The following is a 19,132-nucleotide window of genomic DNA, read 5'->3' as shown; positions in this document are numbered from 1 at the left end:
TACAATCACATAGAGCCTTTCAAGCATTTGGTCCTCCCACTCTGCCTCTCTCTCTCTCTCTCTCTCTCTCTCTCTCTCTCTCTCTCTCTCCTCTGGCCATCTCTCTCTTTCCCTTTCTGTGTCCCTCATCCCTCGTTCTCTCCTCTGCCCTATCACTCTGTGCCTTGCTCTATTCCATCACCTCCCCTTCCCTCTCTCTCTCTCTCTCTCTCTCTCTCTCTCTCTCTCTCTCTCTCTCTAGCTATTTAATTATATGCCATCTTGCTCTTTGTTACACCTTAGACTCTGCAATAAATCTGCAGAACTGTACTTAGCCTCTGTCTTTCTAGGTTATTTCCATATCTATATAATCCTCTCTGTCTCAGCCTTTTTCTGACAAATGGCATCCTTCTTCTTTCTTAGTCTCAGCTTCTTAGTTCTTTTTCTCTCCTCCTACCACTGTGTGAGTGTGTGAGGGCCATGCAGTTGCTGAGTAAAAGACTGAGAATGAAGCGTTGATATCATTAATAGTTCACCCAAAAACGAAAACTCTATTATTATTTACTCACGCTCATGTTGCTCTGAACTGGTTTAACTTTCTGTCTTCTGTGGAAAACAAAAGTTTAATTTTTTAAGAATATCTTGGCGACTCTTTGCCATATAAAGAAAGAGAAAATGACTGGGTCTGTCAAGTTCCATAATGACAAGAAACCACCATAAAAGTATCACAAATGGATTCCACATGACTTTTATAAGTCATTCTAAGTCCTCTGAAGTCATGTGACAGGTTTGTGTGAGGAACTGAAAAATAACCTAAAGCTCTAAATGGAGTACAAGTGTTGCCAGTTGTCTGAATGAGAGCAAAGTCCTGCTGCCATGTTACTTTATAGAGTTTAGTGGAAAGGATTCTCAGAAAAATGGAAACTGTTATTGCGGCAAAGGGAGAATTGATGCTTATGGTTTTGAAACTAAATGTTCATCAAGCACATATTATGTCCACAAACTTTTGTCCACGTAGTGTAGAATACACGGCGCTCAAGTTGTTTGGACTATTTTTTGAATACTTTTATGGTGCTTTTTTTCTGGCATGTTGGAGCTTTTTCCCTTTCATTAAATAGAATAGAGTGGCCAGGATAATCTCCAAAAACCTTTTATGTTTCACTGAAAGAGTTTTTTTACATGCTGTCATGAGTTGTTCAGATATCCCTTCCCATATTTTGGTTCTTTTAGCCTTCTTTTTCATCATCTTCCCTCTTTCTGCCCAAAATAACAACAGGTTTTGGGATTAAATATAGCAGAGAGAGAGAGAGAGAGAGATGGCAGCTGAGAGATATCTGGGAGCCAACAGGTTAGGCTCTCAGTGCTTGTGTGGTTCATGAATGTTAAGGGAGATGAAAAACCTGTGTGAAGCTTGTCTTTATGCCAGCAACAGCAGGGTGGCAGGGAGGACAGATGGGTATTTGGCTGCCACACAGCTTCCCACTGAAATGAGGGTTTGTCATGGTATTATCATAAATGTGTTACAAATTGCTCACTCTCTGTCTCTCTCTCTCTTGTTTCCTGTCTTTCAATTTGCAAATTAATTTCCTGTTTTTTTTTTTTTTTTTTTTTTTTCATTCAATTGTGTGAGCAACATAATTCCTTTTTATCTCCCAGGTTGAGATTAATGAGTATGTGCATATGCATCACTGCAAACTGTATTATGTTCCTCCCACTGGTCACTACACCTCTTACAGCGCAGAACTGTGAAATGCTGTTTGGCATTGGCATCATAATCAGTAACACTTTTTTTACAGAATCTGTGTAAACGTATTGATCTTCACCAGGAGTCTCTGAACAAAATTTTAATTAAGCAATGAGGTATGAGAGGCCATGCTATATTGTGAATGTAGTCATGACTAAATTGCCTGCAACCTCTTCAGAACTGACTGTATTCACAATATAGCACAGCCTCGAGTGCCTTATTGCTTTTATTAAATTGTTACCGTATAGTGAAATATTAAGCACACAAATTTCCATCAAAATTTGATTTTATTAGAAAATTGAGGATATAGTTCCTTACATGGAAATAATTACATAACATTATTCTATGGGTGCTGTGCAGTGATATGCAGTACACAGTAAATGTTACTATATTATTTATGGACCCTTTTCATAGACTTTGTTCACACATTTTTGCCTTAATTTAGCAACACAAATCTATTTTTTTTTTATCAGAATCAGAATCAGCTTTATTGCCAAGTATGCTTGCACATACAAGAAATTTGTCTTGGTGACAGAAGCTTCCAGTGTACAACAATACAAAAACTGCAGCAAGACATAGATAAAAATACAAAATAGTTATACACATACGTACAGACACACACATACATACATGCACACATAAACATACGTAGCACAATCTAATACAAATCTGTTATCTGTTATGTACAGTGCAAATACAAATCTGTTATGTACAGTGCAAATGTTTTTTGTTTGTTTTTTTCCAGAGGAATGAAATTGCAGAAGAGGTTGGATGTGTTGGATAAATATAAAAAATGACTAAACTGTGTATTGCACATAGTTATTGCTCAATGGGGCAATTTAACTGTTCATGAGATGGATAGCCTGAGGGAAAAAATTGTTCCTGTGCCTGACGGTTCTGGTGCTCAGAGCTCTGAAGCGTCGGCCAGAAGGCAACAGTTCAAAAAGGTAATGGGCAGGGTGAGTGGAGTCCAGAGTGATTTTTCCAGCCTTTTTCCTCACTCTGGAAGTGTATAGTTCTTGAAGGGGGGGCAGGGGGCAACCAATAATCCTCTCAGCAGTCCGGATTGTCCTTTGTAGTCTTCTGATGTCTGATTTCGTAGCTGAACCAAACCAGACAGTTATTATATATGCTGTACAGAAAAAAAGAAGTTTTATGAAGTTGTGTTTGAAATGTTGTTTAGTGAGGAATGCAAAAATAATATTTGGTCTACCATGTACCTCCGTAGTAGTTTACCCCGCTATATTTTACTTCTGTGTTCCAAACTCGGAAATATGAAAAGGATCTGTTAAAATGGATAGTTAAATAGAATAAAAGCAATAAGGTACTCAAGACTGTGCTATATTATGAATATTGTCAGGGCTGAAGGAGTTGGTTGCTTAACAACACTTTTTAGCTGTGACTGCATTTACAATATAGTCTGGCCTCTGGTACCTTAAAATAATAATGGCGGCAATGTTGTATTGACCAATAGGCATACAGGATCGGAACTATCCTTATACAGTACACTGTAGTTTACATTATAGTAAAAGATATGACACAAAACTATTTTTTTTTTTTTTTACTGCATATAGCACTGCCAGGCACCCATATAATAACATTCTGTTATTATTTACATGTCAGAGACTATTTCACCAATTAGCACTCTGGACTGGTACTTTTTTTAAATAAATAATGTAACAGCTTCAACTCCTTCATTACTGTCCTTCATTCACCATTTACTGTATATTGTAGCTGCCTTTGCTCATGGATGTATTCCATTTCCAAGCTGTGTTTGGCTGTGTTTGTATCCAGTCCGTTTGATTCAGGCTTTATTGTGGGATATCCCAGGTGCCTGTGCAATCTGAACTACTGGCTTCTATGTCTGGTTTGATGGACAGATCAAGTCCTTCTTGTGTTCTAACATGAGCTGATAAAACCTCCTTCTGCTCACCTCAGGGCAGTGTGCTGTTTTGAAGTATTCTCTGTTGATAAGATAAGGTACAAAATAGGGACTGATACTCGAAGTGATTTTTTTTTCTTTTCTTTTACAGCAAAAGCTCAGTCAACCTCAAGAAGTTAAACATATAATAAGCTGTTTATGTTCATTTTATATACGAGGTTTGCAATTTTTCAACCCTGTTACCAAAGTTTGGGATATGTCTAAATAGTATTTAGGAAATACAATTTAAAATCCTTTTACTGTGATTTTGTTATTTTGTGGTAATTAACATTAAATAAGTATAACATATATATTTTCATGCTATAAACTAATTGTATGTTAAATAATAGGGTAACACTTTACAATAAGGTTATATTCATTAACATTTTATAAATACATTTTTTAATATGAACTAACACCATACTTTTATAGCAGTTATTCATCTTGGCATCTTCCATATTGTTTTTTAATAAAAGTTGTATTTATTGGGGGCCTGGGTAGCTCAGCGTGTAAAGACGCTGACTACCACCCCTGGAGTTGCGAGTTTGAATCCAGGGCGTGCTGAGTGACTCCAGCCAGGTCTCCTAAGCAGCCAAATTGGCCTGGTTGCTAGGGAGGGTAGAGTCACATGGAGTAACCTCCTCGTGGTCGCTATAATGTGGTTCACTCTCGGTGGGGCATGTGGTGAGTTGTGCGTGAATGCTGCGGAGAATAGCGTGAAGCCTCCACACGCGCTATGTCTCCGCGTAACGCGCTCAACAAGCCATGTGATAAGATGCGCGAATTGACTGTTTCTGAGGCGGCAACTGAGATTTGTCCTCCGCCACCCAGAGTGAGGCGAGTCACTACACCACCACAAGGACTTAGAGTGCATTGAGAACTGGGCATTCCAAATTGGAGAGAAAAAGGTGAGAAAAAAAAAAGTTGTATTTATTAATGTTAGTTAATGCATCCTGAACTAACATGAACTCACAATTAACCATTCTATTTTTATAAATTACCATTAACCAAGATTAATAAATTCTGTAAAAATATATTGTCCATTGTTAGTTCATTATACCTTATGCATTTACTAATGTTAACAAACAGAACCTTTTTGTAAAGTCTTACAAAAAACCGTTTATCTAACATATCTAATAGTTCTCACAACAAAAGACGTGGGATTTGTTCCACTAATGCTTTAAAACAAAGTAATTGGACTGTGATTTGTGGAATGTGATAATACTGTTGATGAACTTAAATTTGATAATAATTTATTACTTAATACTTAACAGGCTGATTATGAATGTATTGCATGTTCAACAAACCTATTTTAAAGTCTGTGAACCAAAAATGAGAGTGTGTGTCAGTAATGCATAATGCTTGTGAGAATTTGCATGTTTGAGAGCCCTGAAAATTGATTGATATTCACCGGAAGTTGGGATCAGCAAATATTCAAGTGCCGTGACTTGTCAGTCATGATGAGAGAAGGGTACAATTAAGAAGGAGAATGAGTGAGAGAGAGAGAGAGAGAGACAGTGAAAGAGATCAGACGAGATTGTGAATGCAAGAACGAGAAGGGAGGGCGAGCTCTCCTCCCTTCCAAGATCTCATTCTCACCGCACAGCCCATTTTTTTTTATCTGCATCACGGAGGAGGCATAACACTTTGAACTGAAGAAGAAGGGGAGCACAGAACAAGGGCTCCGACGCCAAACCTCAGTTGTTCCTTCAGCTGTGCAACAAAGCTATGTTTTGTGGAAGCAAAAAATAGATGCAAAGAGGGCAGTCACACACAAAGGTGTGAAAGATTCATCAAATTGGATAACGGGGTGTGAGGATACAGGCACAAAGAGGAAGGGATAGATGAAAGAGAATTATGGACAACTTCTAATACATTCAACGTTTTAGCGTGGAATAGAGAAAACAGCACAAAGCAACAGGATTATCTTGTTTTTTTGCGAATTGTCTGCACTTCTCTCTTTCTGTCTCTTTGTCCCTCTGTCTCTCACACATCTGATGTCTATTTTTCTGTCCCAGAGGGGGACATCTGGTGACATCACAGTTGCTGAAAATTTTGGGATGCCAGTTTGAGAGTGGGCGGAAGTCAAACCCTTTCAGTCTGTTCCCTACATGAGCTTCAGCGATGTCCATATTTCTCCATCTGCGCTCTTCTCTCAAATTATCTTCCACCATCGTCTCAGTCCTCGTGAGCCATCTGCAACACACCTGCGAATATGTCAGCATGCGTTGGTGAATGCGTGTAGGTGTGATCAACCCAAGGATGACTACAAGGAAACAACTGGATGTTGGCAGCAGATCCTGCAGATCTTCCTTGATCATCTTTGGCGACTTACTCAAAGCAGAAAGTTTTATGCAAAATGGCCCTGGTGGAATGTTTTTGCATGCATAATGAATAGGAATGGATACATAATGCAAGAGTTGAAGGCCTGATGCCCATGTGACACTCTCAAGGTTCTCCTTAAGAGCTTCACCACTGCCAAAGACTTCGGATCTGCCACTGTGTCATTTGACATGGTCTTTGAACTCATCTTTTCTACCTGTCTGTCTTGGAGTTTTTACTCCACTTGGAGTACACACACGTGGAGCTTCTTTTAAGAGAATTTGTGTTCCATCAGTTTAATCTTCAGTCATTACTTCTGTGGATCCCTATAAAACTCTGTATGAATTTAGACTATATTTTTAAACTTCTAATTTTTTCGTTTCCTCATCTGTGGATTTCTTAAAAGCCGCTGTACCGCTTAGCTAATAAAATCATGATCGGTGTAAACAGTATTCACTCTGCCGGCCGTCTCCGTTCTCGTTCCCTGTGCTCGGTGCGATGTGGACGGGATTTCAGTGTGATGGACCCATTCCGTTACACCAAAGCCCCCCGCTCTCGCTCCTTAAAGCCCCTAGCCTTCCCCGATCTGCTGGGCAAAGTGCAAGATGGCCAGAATCACCCACAAACCCGCAAAAAAAAAGAAAAGGTAACGTTTTCGGGAAATTACAGGTGAATTACATGATTTGCCCATGATAATTTAGATGGAAAGATAAAACAATCAGAGAGTGAAGAAGAGTTGATGGGCAAATGGTTCCTTCTGCATCTAAGATTGTTTGAGTTTTTATCCATAAGATTAGAGTCACAATACTGTGGTCTGCAATACCTTGTTCATGGTAATTGTTAACTTTCAGGTGCTATTTTTAGTGACATCAGTGGGATGTTTGAGTGCACACACACACATACTCACAGAGTGAATATTGATGGGTTTTTGTTATTAATGGTGTTTCTTTTCCTTTTTTAACAGGCTCTTTACAACTCTATCAAAAATGAAAAACTGCAGTGGACAATGTAAGTCAGATCCTTTGCAATGCATCTTCAATGCAATATCATCCAAATGATTTTAGATTGTTTAGATGCCTCTGAATATGTTTCGTTATTGATTGAAAGGGATATATCAGCCAAAAATGAAAATTCTGTCATAATTTACTCCCACTCATTTAGTTCCAAACCCAGATGACTTTCTTCCATTAATCTCATTTACCATTCACTTTCACTTTATGGGGAAAAAAACACGAAAGTGGATAGTGACTGAGGCTGTCAGTCCCTTCCATTCTGCTTAACATCTCCTTTTGTGTTCCACTAAAGAAAAAATTTCATATGGGTTTGGAACAACATGAGGGTAAATAAATATTGACTTTTGATGAATGAAGAATTTTAATTTTTGGGTGAACTATCCTTTAAAATGTCATTAAAGTCATTAAATTGCTTTAGATGCAGAAAGGGCCTCTAAAGCATCTAAAAAGTGTGTTTATGACCTGGCTGAAGCCTTTTGATGTCTTGCGCTTTCCAAAATTTGTTGCCATAGTTACGGCAAGTTGCCTCTTCATAATTTGGCTAATGCACGGACTTAAACACACCCTTGTTCTTTCTCACTCTCACACACACAATAACTCAAATGCTGTATATATATTTCTACAGTAGCCTTGTTTATGTATGAATGAGAAAAGAACGAGAGATTATTTTATTCTCTTTCAATCACCAGCAGTTCTTTCATCTTCAACCATCCCAGCGTCCCCACGCTCTCCCTTCAGATCTCTTTCCATCCATTTCTGAGTTTGATTCACCTCATTGCACGTTCATTTATTTAGCATTGTGTGATTCTCAGCTAAAGGCCATAATTCACTGTATGAATCAATGCACGTCAGTCACTATTTTTTATGTTCTTGCTCTTTCTCCCCCTCTCTCGTGCTTTCTCTCTCTCCCACATGGTGCTCCATCTTCTCTGCTGGCTCTCTTGGTTACCAGTGTGGAGGCCAGCAGTTACTAAGCAACAGATGAGAGCATTATCATGTGAAGGCAAAGGCTATGTGCTGTACTGTAGCAGTTAGTGAGGAATGTTTAACGGTCCAAGCCTCTGGCACTTTCCAGGGTGTTTTGACTGCACTCCCTGCACAGCTGTCACTCAGCTGGAGATGTGTACATACTGGTGATTGTGTTTTAAGACCCCATCACTGACTTTTAAGGCTTAATGATTGCTTGATCCAAATCTGAGGTCGATTGTCCCCACTTGTATCTTTTCATATTGTACTTTGCTTGTCATCAAAGTGAGTACCATCGTGAGTACTAGCGGCAGCTGTTTACCACTGTAACTACTGTAGGTAACAACTGAGCAAAAGATGATGCCAGTTTAAAAATTTTATTAATTTTCTAGCTTTGCTGTTTTGTTTTTAATTTTTAATTAATTCATTTTTTATTTGTATTTTTATTTTCTCCCCAATTTGGCATGCCCAGTTCCCAATGCGCTCTAGGTCCTCGTGGTGGCATAGTGACTCGTAGTGACTCAAACTTGTGACTCCAGGTGTGGTAGTCAGCGTCTTTACTTGCAGAGCTACCCAGGCCCTTCGCTTTACTGTTTTATTCATTAAAACAGTGAATGCATTTCAAGAGATATAACGAATATGAGTTTCTCTCTGAAGAAAATGTATTCAGAGAAAAGCAGTTTTGAGAAATGCATTACACTATAATAAGTGTGACAGGGAGCATGCAAATATGCAAATTATACTTCATAAATAGTAATTCACTTCCGTGATGTACTGTACTTTCATTTCAAACCACGTTTTCAAGCAGACTCGGGTGTCAGGCTGGTTGGGATGCTTAAACAAACAGAGCAATGTTTTGATAGTGCTACAGTGTTTAGACTTTTCAGGGGAATCAATCAACAGATGGCTTACTTAGAGTTGTCTCTGCATATTAATTTAGCCGAATAGGGGGAAGTATTTTAACACTGAAAAAAAATAAAAAATTAAATACACTTCACCTTTAATCAAATACTTCTGTAATATCACAAAAGTACTGGGTTTGATAGCTACTTGATGATAGTAGCCACATGTTTAAGATTAGGGCAGAGATAAAGGTTTCCGATTCATCTCCAAGCAGGGCTGATCAAGTAAACTGAAAGAGATAACAGATTTGTTTGAGCACTGTTTTTTTTAAGCATGCCCCATACACCGATCAGTCACAAAATTAAAACCACCTGCCTAATATTGTGTTGGTTCCCTTTGTGCTGCCAAAACAGCGCCAACCCGCATCTCAGAATAGCATTCTGAGATGTTATTCTTCTTACCACAATTGTACAGAAATACTCAAACCAGCCCATCTGGCACCAACAATCATCTGGTTTGAGTATTTCTGTAACTGCTGATCTCCTGGGATTTTCTCGCACAACAGTCTCTAGAATTTACTCAGAATGGTGCCAAAAACTAAAAACATCCAATGAGCGGCAGTTCTGTGGACGGAAATGCCTTGTTGATGAGAGAGGTCAACAGAGAATGGCCAAACTGGTTTGAACTGACAAAGTCTACGGTAACTCAGATAACCACTCTGTACAATTGTAGTGAGAAGAATAACATCTCAGAATTGTATTCTGAGATGCGGGTTGGCGCTGTTTTGGCGGCACAAGGGGGACCTACACAATATTAGGCCAGTGGTTTTAAAGGAATAGTTCACCCAAAAATGAAAATTTGCTGATAATTTACTCACCCTCAGGCCATCCAAGATGTATCTGAGTTTCTTTCTTCATCAAAACAGAATTTAAGATTTTTAGGATTTCATTTCAGGCCTCCTCCTCTAAACAATGCAAGTGAATGTCCTCCATTTTTTGACGGTTCAAAATGCATATTTAGGGTGCATCAAAATAATCCACATGACTCCAGTCGACAAATAAAGTTCTTCTGAATGCAAACTACTGATTATTTTGAGAAACAAAACAATACTTATACATTTTTTAACTACAAATGTTCACTTCCATATATCCCTGTGACGTGCGCTCATGAGAGGGAAGACGTAAGTAAGGTCACGCGGAGGTGGAGGCAGGAAGCGCGTCATTGTTTACAAGAGAAACTTGCACAGACCACAGACCAAGCGGCATTCACAAACCAAAACAGTCCAAAACAATTTCAAAACAATAAAATAAAAATAAAAAATAATTTCCAAATAATAATAAAAAAAAACATTACTGCAGTAAATAACCATCCTTTATTTCGAAGCAATGCTTTTTCTTTAGCAGAAATATATAGGCTATATGACTGTCAGGAATTCAAGCCACACAAGTTGTAGTTAGTGAAACCAAGTGCAAGAGCATTTACTGAGATTCACAGGATTTACAGGGTTTAAACAGTGAACAGGTGATATCACAGAAGAGAAGCTTCACAAACTTATTTATGCAGGCAGTGATGAGCAGGTGAATTGAGTGCAGGTGTGGTGAATTAGAAATCGGGTGATGAGGAGTGGAGTGCTGAGGGAGGCGTGACAGTGACAAAGTTTTCACACATACCTGAGTTTGCTGGAAAAACAGCACGGGCACAGCCAATGAATTCAGATTTCGACCCTTTGTTTCTTTCGATGGTCTGAAATCCTCAGGGTTAAAATGTTCACTGCACACCCTCCAATATTTGAGAGAATGTAGGGGTGAACTGATTTCCAGGTTCAGGTTATAAGCCAGAGCTTCAGTCGCTCATGATCATGTATAAGCAATCGATGAAAAGTTTATATTTTTACCGCCGTGCATTTTCTTTGGGGTTTCTGAAGGTTGAAGCATCCAGGATACACACGCCAAATGACCATTTTGAACAATACACTTATACAAATACAAATCTACAGCAAAGACATTTAAACCTTTGCACAGCACTCCTCTTGGTCTGTGGTCTGTGCAAGTTTGTCTTGTAAACAATGACGCGCTTCCTGCCTCCACCTCCACGTGATGCGTGACCTTACCAATGAGCTTACGTCTTCCTTCTCATGAGCGTGCATCACAGAGATGTACGGAAGCGAACATTTGTAGTTAAAAAGTATATAAGTATTGTTTTGTTTCTCAAAATTATCAATCGTTTGCGTTCAGAAGAACTTTATTTGTTGACTGGAGTCGTGTGGATTATTTTGATGCATCCTAAATATGCATTTTGAACCGTCAAAAAATGGAGGACATTCACTTGCATTGTTTAGAGATGGAGGCCTGAAATGAAATCCTAAAAATCTTAAATTCTGTTTTGATGAAGAAAGAAACAAGATACATCTTGGATGGCCTGAGGGTGGGCAAATTATCAGCAAATTTTCATTTTTGGGTGAACGATTCCTTTAATGTTGTGGCTGATCGGTGTAATTAGCAAGAAGTTTCTGTTAAATGTCAAGTAATCACAGCATTGCAGTTCAATTTCAGTTTATTTTGTCTTGATGCTTGCATATAAGTAGGCCTATGTGTATTTTTAATGGAAAAAAGTGAATTGAAGGTAACGGTTTGGAGACACAAGTTTTATACATTGTGGCTATATGAGAATGCAGACTTCCCTTATTAATAGTACTCTTGTGTGTGTACTCCACAGCGATGAGGAGGAACTACGGAAATCTTTCTCTGAGTTGGACGGCAGGAAAGACTCTGCGTCGCACACCATGAAGCGGATCAGCGGTGGAGGAAACCCCCTCGTCAGTGTCGTGCAGCTGTCCAGCACTCAGGTCTACAAGAACGGCATTCTTGTGCGCAAAGTTCATGCTGATCCCGATGGCAAGAAAAGTATGCCATGCTTCAAATACAGCCTTTTATATCCTGTTGCTGACACAATGTCCATGGCCATTTCTGTTTAATGCAGCCTAGAGCGTAGAAAATAAAGAGCATAGAAAATAAGAGAAGAATTCCTCCCTTTCACTACAAAAACATCAGTATATCCTGTTTTCTATTTTAAAAAAATATGTAAATATCCTGAAAAAAGGTACATTTGTATGATGTAATCTTATGGAGAGAATGTATCTTGAATTAAGTTGATATTTCTTACCACATTGGGAAATTGTTTTTTCTTGTTTTATGCAAAAATAGTGAGGTTTATGTTTAAAACAAAACAAGAAAAAACTATTTGTAAATGGGGTAAAAAACAAAAACCTCTGAAAACATTTCTAATGATTGAACACAATTTTTCATCTCAAATAAATATCTTGTTTAAAGGATGTTAAGAGATGTCTACTGGAAAACAATACAAAAATACTGATTTTCAGTGTATTTTATAAATATTGTCACTTATAAATATATTTTCCTTGTTGTAAATGTTTAACTTGAACTATTGAAAGTTTAAGTGTTTATTGTTCTTTTAGCTCCACGAGGTAAAAGAGGGTGGAAGACATTCTACGCCATCCTTAAAGGACTGATTCTCTATCTGCAAAAGGTACATTTATTTTCCCACCTGATTGTTCAGTGATCACTCTGATTTCTCATGCTATGTGGATGATTACTGTAAGTCTTTTAATTGAACATTGTGATTTGTCTTTCCTCTGTGATTGGTCTGCAGGATGAATATCATCCAGATAAGCAGCTGTCTGATGAGGACTTGAAGAACGCAGTATCAATCCATCATTCTTTAGCCATGCGAGCAGCAGACTACAGCAAGCGACCCAACGTGTTTTACCTTCGTACTGCAGACTGGAGAGTCTTTCTCTTTCAGGCCCCGTAAGTCTCCTTACCTTGTCTGTTCTATAAGGATGAATCTGTTGAGAAATGTCTGGTGATATCTTTTACCCTTAAAAATAATTATTCTTTATGAGCATGAATGGTTCCATGAAGAACCATCCATGGAAACTTCTCATTGCACAAAATGTTCATTGTTGTGGAAAAGGGTTATTTAGACTATAAAACTATTCTTTTAAGAACCTTTCACTTAAGTTTTTTGGGGACCCAAAAATGGTTCTTCTGTAGCACTGCTGCGAAAAACCTCTTTTTGGAACCTTATATACTGTGTATGTATATATATATATATATATATATAGTGTTGAAAATTCTAGTCTATTTTTAAGACCAATAAGATTTTTGGAATTATGGGTGCTGAGGGCATTATTTTCATGACAATTGAGCACATTTAAATTACTTTCCCCCAATGCTTATTGGCCTACTTTAATGCCAAAAAATAATGATTATATATTCAAATAATATCAAGATAATATTATTCAAAAGTAGATTTGTAAAATACAATTAAATTTGTAAAGTACAATTAAGGATCATACTATTATTTATTGTATTGAATTTAATTTATTCTGATTTGTGTCTTGACAAAAAAAAAAAAAAGATGTTTTTTACTTCTTTATTACAGTAATAAGAACGATAATTGTTTCACATCACAGTAATGATAATGAGATTTTTTTTTTTTTTTTTTTCCTGCATTAAAGTGAGGGAAAACATTTGTATGTCCCTAAAATTTATTTTCTTTTTGCAAAATATGTCTTTTATTTTTCTTGTGTGAAATATGACCCAAACATTTCTGTGAGATATATCCATAAAGAGTCAAACAACATAATTTAAGCAATATGAACACTATATCCATCCTTAAAGGGATAGTTCATCCAAAAATGAAAATTCTCTCATCATTTACTCACCCTCATGCCATCCCAGATGTGTGTTTCTTCTGCAGAACACAAACAAAGATTTTAAGAAGAATATTTCAGCTCTGTTGGTACATTTAGTGCAAGTGAATGGTGACTAGAAATCAGAAGATCTAAAAAGGCCATAAAAGCAGCATAAAAGTAATCCATACGACTCCAGAGTTAAATCCACGTCTTCAGAAGCATAATAGGTGTGGTTGAGAAACAGATCAATATTTAAGTCCTTTTTTACTATAAATCTCCCCCTTTGACCAGCCCCAACAGTAGGTGGCTGAATGTAAAGGTGAAAGTCACTTCAACACCAGAATGTGAAAGTGAAAGTGTAGATTTACAGTAAAGAAGGACTTAAATATTTATCTGTTTCTCACCCACACCCATCATATCGCTGCTGAAGACGTGGATTTAACCGCTGGAGTTATATGATACTTTTATGCTGCCTTCATGTGTTTATTGGACCTACAGAGTTCTGGTCACCATTCACTTGCATTGTATGGACCTACAGAACTGAGATATTCTTCTAAAAATCTTAATTTGTGTTCTGCAGAAGAAAGTAAATCATACACATCTGGGATGGAATAAGGGTGAGTAAATGATGAGAGAATTTCCATTTTTGGTTGAACTATGCCTTTAATTAAATTATCTTATTAAAAAAATATATTTTCACTTAAAGGTTTCTGGATTCTGCATCTACATTCAAATTTCATCAACAATTTTGATGCGGAGTGTTTTGTAACTTTTGCAGAACTTTGACAGGAAAGTTTGACAGTGAGTATTATTGATGGCAAGACTTTGTTAGCTGAAGCTGCTTTGTGGTTTGGAAACAGGCCAGCACAAAAATACACAATTTCACACACACACACACACACACACACACACACACACACACACACACACACACACACACACACACACACACAAACACACACACACCTGAGTGAACTCAATGAACTGGTTGGTTGTTGATTAAATGCAGGGCTGGTAACGCCCTTGTCAAAGTGTTCTCATCTCAGATGAATGACTCGACACGTATCTCCCAAGAGGATGGATCCTTTTCAGCTATTCTATCTGTCCCAGATAGACACTGGAACTCTCTCTGTCATTCTGCTCCATCTGTTCCACTGGATCTTTTCTGCAAACAGCTGGCTGCTAATTGCTCAGTTTTCCAAGCTGTGTTAATTGGATTAAACATAAAGAGCACAGCTTCTTTGAGCAGAGAGAAAAAATACATATCTTTTTAATGAAACTCAGATATTTTGATTCATCTTCTGAATCTTTATATTTTGCTGACTGTTGTTTTTGACCCGTTCCTGCCTTTCACTCTCAGCAATGCAGAGCAAATGCAGTCCTGGATCACCCGCATCAACACAGTGGCAGCCATGTTCTCTGCCCCTCCCTTCCCAGCAGCCATTGGCTCACAGAAGAAGTTTAACCGCCCTCTTCTGCCAGGCTCAAGCACCAAGCTCTCACAGGTACCCAATATTTCCCTCTCTCTAATTCAGGTTCGTAATATCCTATAAAACCTGGAGAAAGCTGGTTAATCTGCCCATCAATCTGTTAACAGGTCCATTAATCTCAGTGGCAGTTGTTGGGCTGTTACAGGATTTATTATTCTCTACACATATCTACCTAATAATCCACTATATGTTTTTTCGTTGTTTTTTATTCTATTAAAATACATGGCTACTTTTGAAAGACCATAGATGGAGAAAGACACTTTTTGCAATCAAGTGGTGTAGTTAAGATAATCTACCAGCTGAGGTTAACTGGGCCATGCTAACAAGCTATACCTTGATATCAACCCCACTGCTCCTTACAAACACTCATTAAATCAAACTTTGTATTGTCAGGAGGAACAGCTTAAGACTCATGAGACACGGTTTCGAGCCATTTCTGCTGAGCTCCATGATCTGCGCTCTTCTCCTCAAGACCGCAAAACCAAAAGCAGGGACCTAGAAGAGTACAAGCAAAGGGAAGAGTATCTGGACTTTGAGGTACAAAACTTCACATTTTACACCCTTCCCCCCCAAACCCCTGGTGATTTTGTTAGTTCTGAGTAAGTATTTTGATGTGAAATCCAAGCATGACAATCATGAGACCCTCGGGTGACTACAATGCTATTTTGGAATTTAATAGAGACTTCACACAGATTTTTTGCATACTGCAGTTTTATAGTGACCATCTGGTTCAGCTCACAGACTCAAGTCACAGCGGTTCTCAAGTTAAATGAATAGTTCACTCAAAACTGAACATGTTCTCATCATTTACTTACCCTCATGCCATCCCAAACTCGTATTTCTTTCTTTCTTTCTTCTGCGGAACACTTGTGAAGATATTTTAAAGAACATATTATGGGTTTTTGTCCATATACTTGCAAGTCAATGGGGTCCAAAACTTTCAAGCTCCAAAAAGGACTTAAAGGCAGCATTAAAGTAATCCATATGACTCGAGTGGTTTAATCTACATCTTCTGAGGTGACATGATCGCTTTGGGTGAGAAACCAAACAACATTTAAGTCCTTAGTCACTATAAATTCTATAATATATATAATAGATACATTTTGACATCCGTAGTCTCCATGGCACATTCATGAGAGAGGTTCATTCATACAGTTTCTCTCGCTTGATGCAAGTGTAACGGTAGCCCTTGGTATGTGATAGCTGTGCAGTGTGTAAACCTCACTCTCCTGGCTTTAAGACACCCACTAGCGACCGAGGCTAAAGGTCATGGCTTTTATAGCCTCCTTGCTAGCGTGTCCGGCTCCCAGGCCGGGGATCCCACTCGGGGCGGTTCGAGTAGAACCGATGACACTGGTGCCGTGACCCGGATGGGAGTGAGGTTTAGGGGGGTGAGTGTAACGGGAGCCAGCTGGTACATAATAGCTGTGTGGTATGGGTAAACCTCACTCCCCTGGCCTCAAGAGGCGCACTTGCGACTGACACTGTAGCTGTAGCCTTTAGCCTCCTCATTATCGCGCTCGCCTCCCATGCCGGTGTCCCGCTCGGAGCGAGTCGAGCAGGACCGGTTACACATGCGCAGAGTGCTGTACACAGTGTTGCCAGGTTCGCGGTTTTCACGCCTAGGTGAGTTTTTTGAAAATGCAGACGTGAGTTACAATGATAAAGTCGCGGGTTAAGTTTTTCGGGATATTTTTCAAATGTACCACAATCACCAAAAGGCTGATAAACACTAGAAAATGTAATTACAACGTCTCATTGATATAGAATGATACCACGATTAATTACCTGGTAATCACGTGCTGCTTCAAAGAATCATCATCTTGAAGCATGCACTATGCCCTTATATCCTTTTTAGAGCTTGAAAGTTTTGGACCCCATTGACTTGCATTGTATGGACAGAAAAACCTCAAACAATCTTCTAAATATCTTTGTCTTTCTTAGAAGAAAGTCATACGAGTTTGCGACTGCATGAGGGTGACTAAATGATAAGAGAATTTTCATTCGTGGGTGAATTGTTTTTTTAATTTGTCTTGTAGAAAACGCGCTACGGAACATACGCAATGCTTCTGAGGGCTAAAATCCGAACAGGGGAAACAGACCTGGTGGTGTTTGAGTCCCGTTTGTTTGACGATGGTGGCCTGCAGAGGGCTCACTCCAGCCCCACTCTACCCCAGGAAAACAGCCATGCCAGAAGCACTGAAGAGTCAAGCAGAAGCAGCAGCAGCGCCGCTCGCAGCAGCAGCACCAAGAGAAGCAAGCGCTCAGACGCTCAGAGACACAGCTACAGACAGGCTGTCAAACAATGAGACTTCCTGTAGCAAGTGGGCCGCGTGTCCCATCAGGTATTATTTATCTCTATTCAGGGGCTGAATGAAGAGTGTAACCGGTCCAGGACACCTGGAGTTTACTCTGATTCCTCTCCAGTCATCTTGAATTATATACTGTGCTTGGTAGGGGTTGCTAGAATCTGGGAGAAATGACCACAATAGCTTACCCATATATGACCACTGGCTCCGAGAACTGGTAAAGCATGCATTTCTGGCCAGTAACCGCAAACCCAAATCTGCAACTGTGCCGAATGAAAAGGAGCACCAGCCTCATGGTATTTGTCAGTCTTTGTTTTTGCCACAGACCTGTTCAGTTTATCTTTGTGCATTATGCTTGTTTAATGTTGGTTAAAATTGTAGCACTTGTGTGCCATTTTGTTTCAGTTGCTTTATTTATTTCTGGTGGCCCCTGGAAGGGATAACCAAAAGAGAAGTAAACCTCTTTATCATATGAACATATGTTGTTCACCTTATATATTTAAAGCATTGTAGATTTTGCTTTTTAGACTGCCATTTCATTATTGGTGGCTAATCAAAACATGCAGCTTTCAAGGCAAATCTGAGAATTTAGTCTGTACGGTCCTTTAAGTTCTTAAAGCATGTCTCAAAGCATGCCTATGATTGAAGACAATCAGTTACGCGTTTGGTACAATTATAGAGAATATGAATGTGTTTTATTTGGTTATACCATGACGATTGACTAGTGATTATGACACTGGACATTTTTCTTGTTGAAATTATGCAAATTAATTTGCTCAGTGCACACTAACAAAATGACCAAATCTCTATGTGAAATGGTCATTAAAAATGATCACACTAATTGACCCCATTGTATTATTTGGTATAATGTGTGACAATTGTGTATGTTAAATATGTACTGAGCTTGAGAATGACGTGATGCAAATCTTTGTGTCAACCATTTGATCATGGCCAAGCCATTTAATTCTCAGGCACTCGTTTTCAAATTTGTGATTCATTCAGTGCTGCGGCGATACACATTCTGCCACCAGAGGGGGCACTAAAAGCTGGTTTGTTCTGTATAGCTACATACACTAGAATACCTCAATTGCATTAAGAGATTTTCTCAAAAGGTGTGTCATTTGGTCAGAAATACTAGTACCTTTTTACTAACTGATAGTCAAATGTTACTTCCTTATGATCCAATGGATTCCTGTGAAGTATTACTTTGTTGAAAACTAAAGGTAAGCTTTTATTCTGCTTATCATCACCTCATTAATTAACAAAGAATCCAAGAAATTGTAAAACTTGTATTGTAAAAAAACACACCAGTTCAAATCCAGGTTGTGAAGATCTAAACTGACTGTTATCACTGCCAGCATACAGATCAATTTCAGACACTGAGAAAATAAAATACACAAAAAACGAAGAATTTTTTTATCAACAGATTATTATACGGATCTGGGACCCAAACTCCAGTGGCACTTCAAAAGTGTTATGCTCCTCTGCACTATGGGTAATAGGTGTATTTAATGAAAAGAGCTATTTATATATTTTGAACATTTATTATCCGTCTTGAGAATTTGTTTATGACTGAAGCATATCGACTTAAGGGTTTATATACAAGATTTTATAGGGAACACTCAACCACTCAAAGTAGTTTGGTGTCACCCAGAGATTTTACTGTACTTGTAACATTTCTATAGCTTTTTTGTTTGGGTTGTTGTCTATTGTAGCTGTATATAATGTGAATATGATGTTACTGCTCGGCAAGAATAATGCTATAATGTTTGTATGTTTTGCAGGCATAGACAAATAAATCAGTTTTGAAAGGATAGCTTTTTCAAAA

The 19,132-nt window shown here is 38.5% G+C and overlaps 1 protein-coding gene across 4 annotated transcripts in view; it reads left to right on the top strand.

The window, feature by feature from the left end:
* Positions 1-19,125, top strand: part of LOC127413768 (PH and SEC7 domain-containing protein 1-like) — a 50,889-nt gene extending 31,764 nt beyond the window's left edge. For 2 of the 4 annotated variants that reach the window (XM_051651198.1, XM_051651197.1), the window contains exons 10-16: positions 6,931-6,974; positions 11,504-11,691; positions 12,264-12,334; positions 12,458-12,615; positions 14,866-15,010; positions 15,389-15,532; positions 17,035-19,117. In XM_051651198.1, coding sequence (XP_051507158.1) covers positions 6,931-6,974; positions 11,504-11,691; positions 12,264-12,334; positions 12,458-12,615; positions 14,866-15,010; positions 15,389-15,532; positions 17,035-17,304 — 1,020 coding nt within the window. In that variant the 3' untranslated portion in view covers positions 17,305-19,117. Of the gene's footprint in view, positions 1-6,930; positions 6,975-11,503; positions 11,692-12,263; positions 12,335-12,457; positions 12,616-14,865; positions 15,011-15,388; positions 15,533-17,034 lie in introns of all 4 variants that reach the window. The other 2 variants (XM_051651199.1, XM_051651200.1) reach the window with 2 other exon arrangements.
* Positions 19,126-19,132: the final 7 nt, after the last annotated feature.

The sequence above is a fragment of the Myxocyprinus asiaticus genome, chromosome 23 (genome assembly GCF_019703515.2).
Source record: "Myxocyprinus asiaticus isolate MX2 ecotype Aquarium Trade chromosome 23, UBuf_Myxa_2, whole genome shotgun sequence".
Lineage (NCBI taxonomy): Eukaryota > Metazoa > Chordata > Actinopteri > Cypriniformes > Catostomidae > Myxocyprinus > Myxocyprinus asiaticus.
The sequence above is the reverse complement of the archived record's forward strand: the minus strand, read 5'-3'. Positions and strand labels throughout refer to the sequence as shown.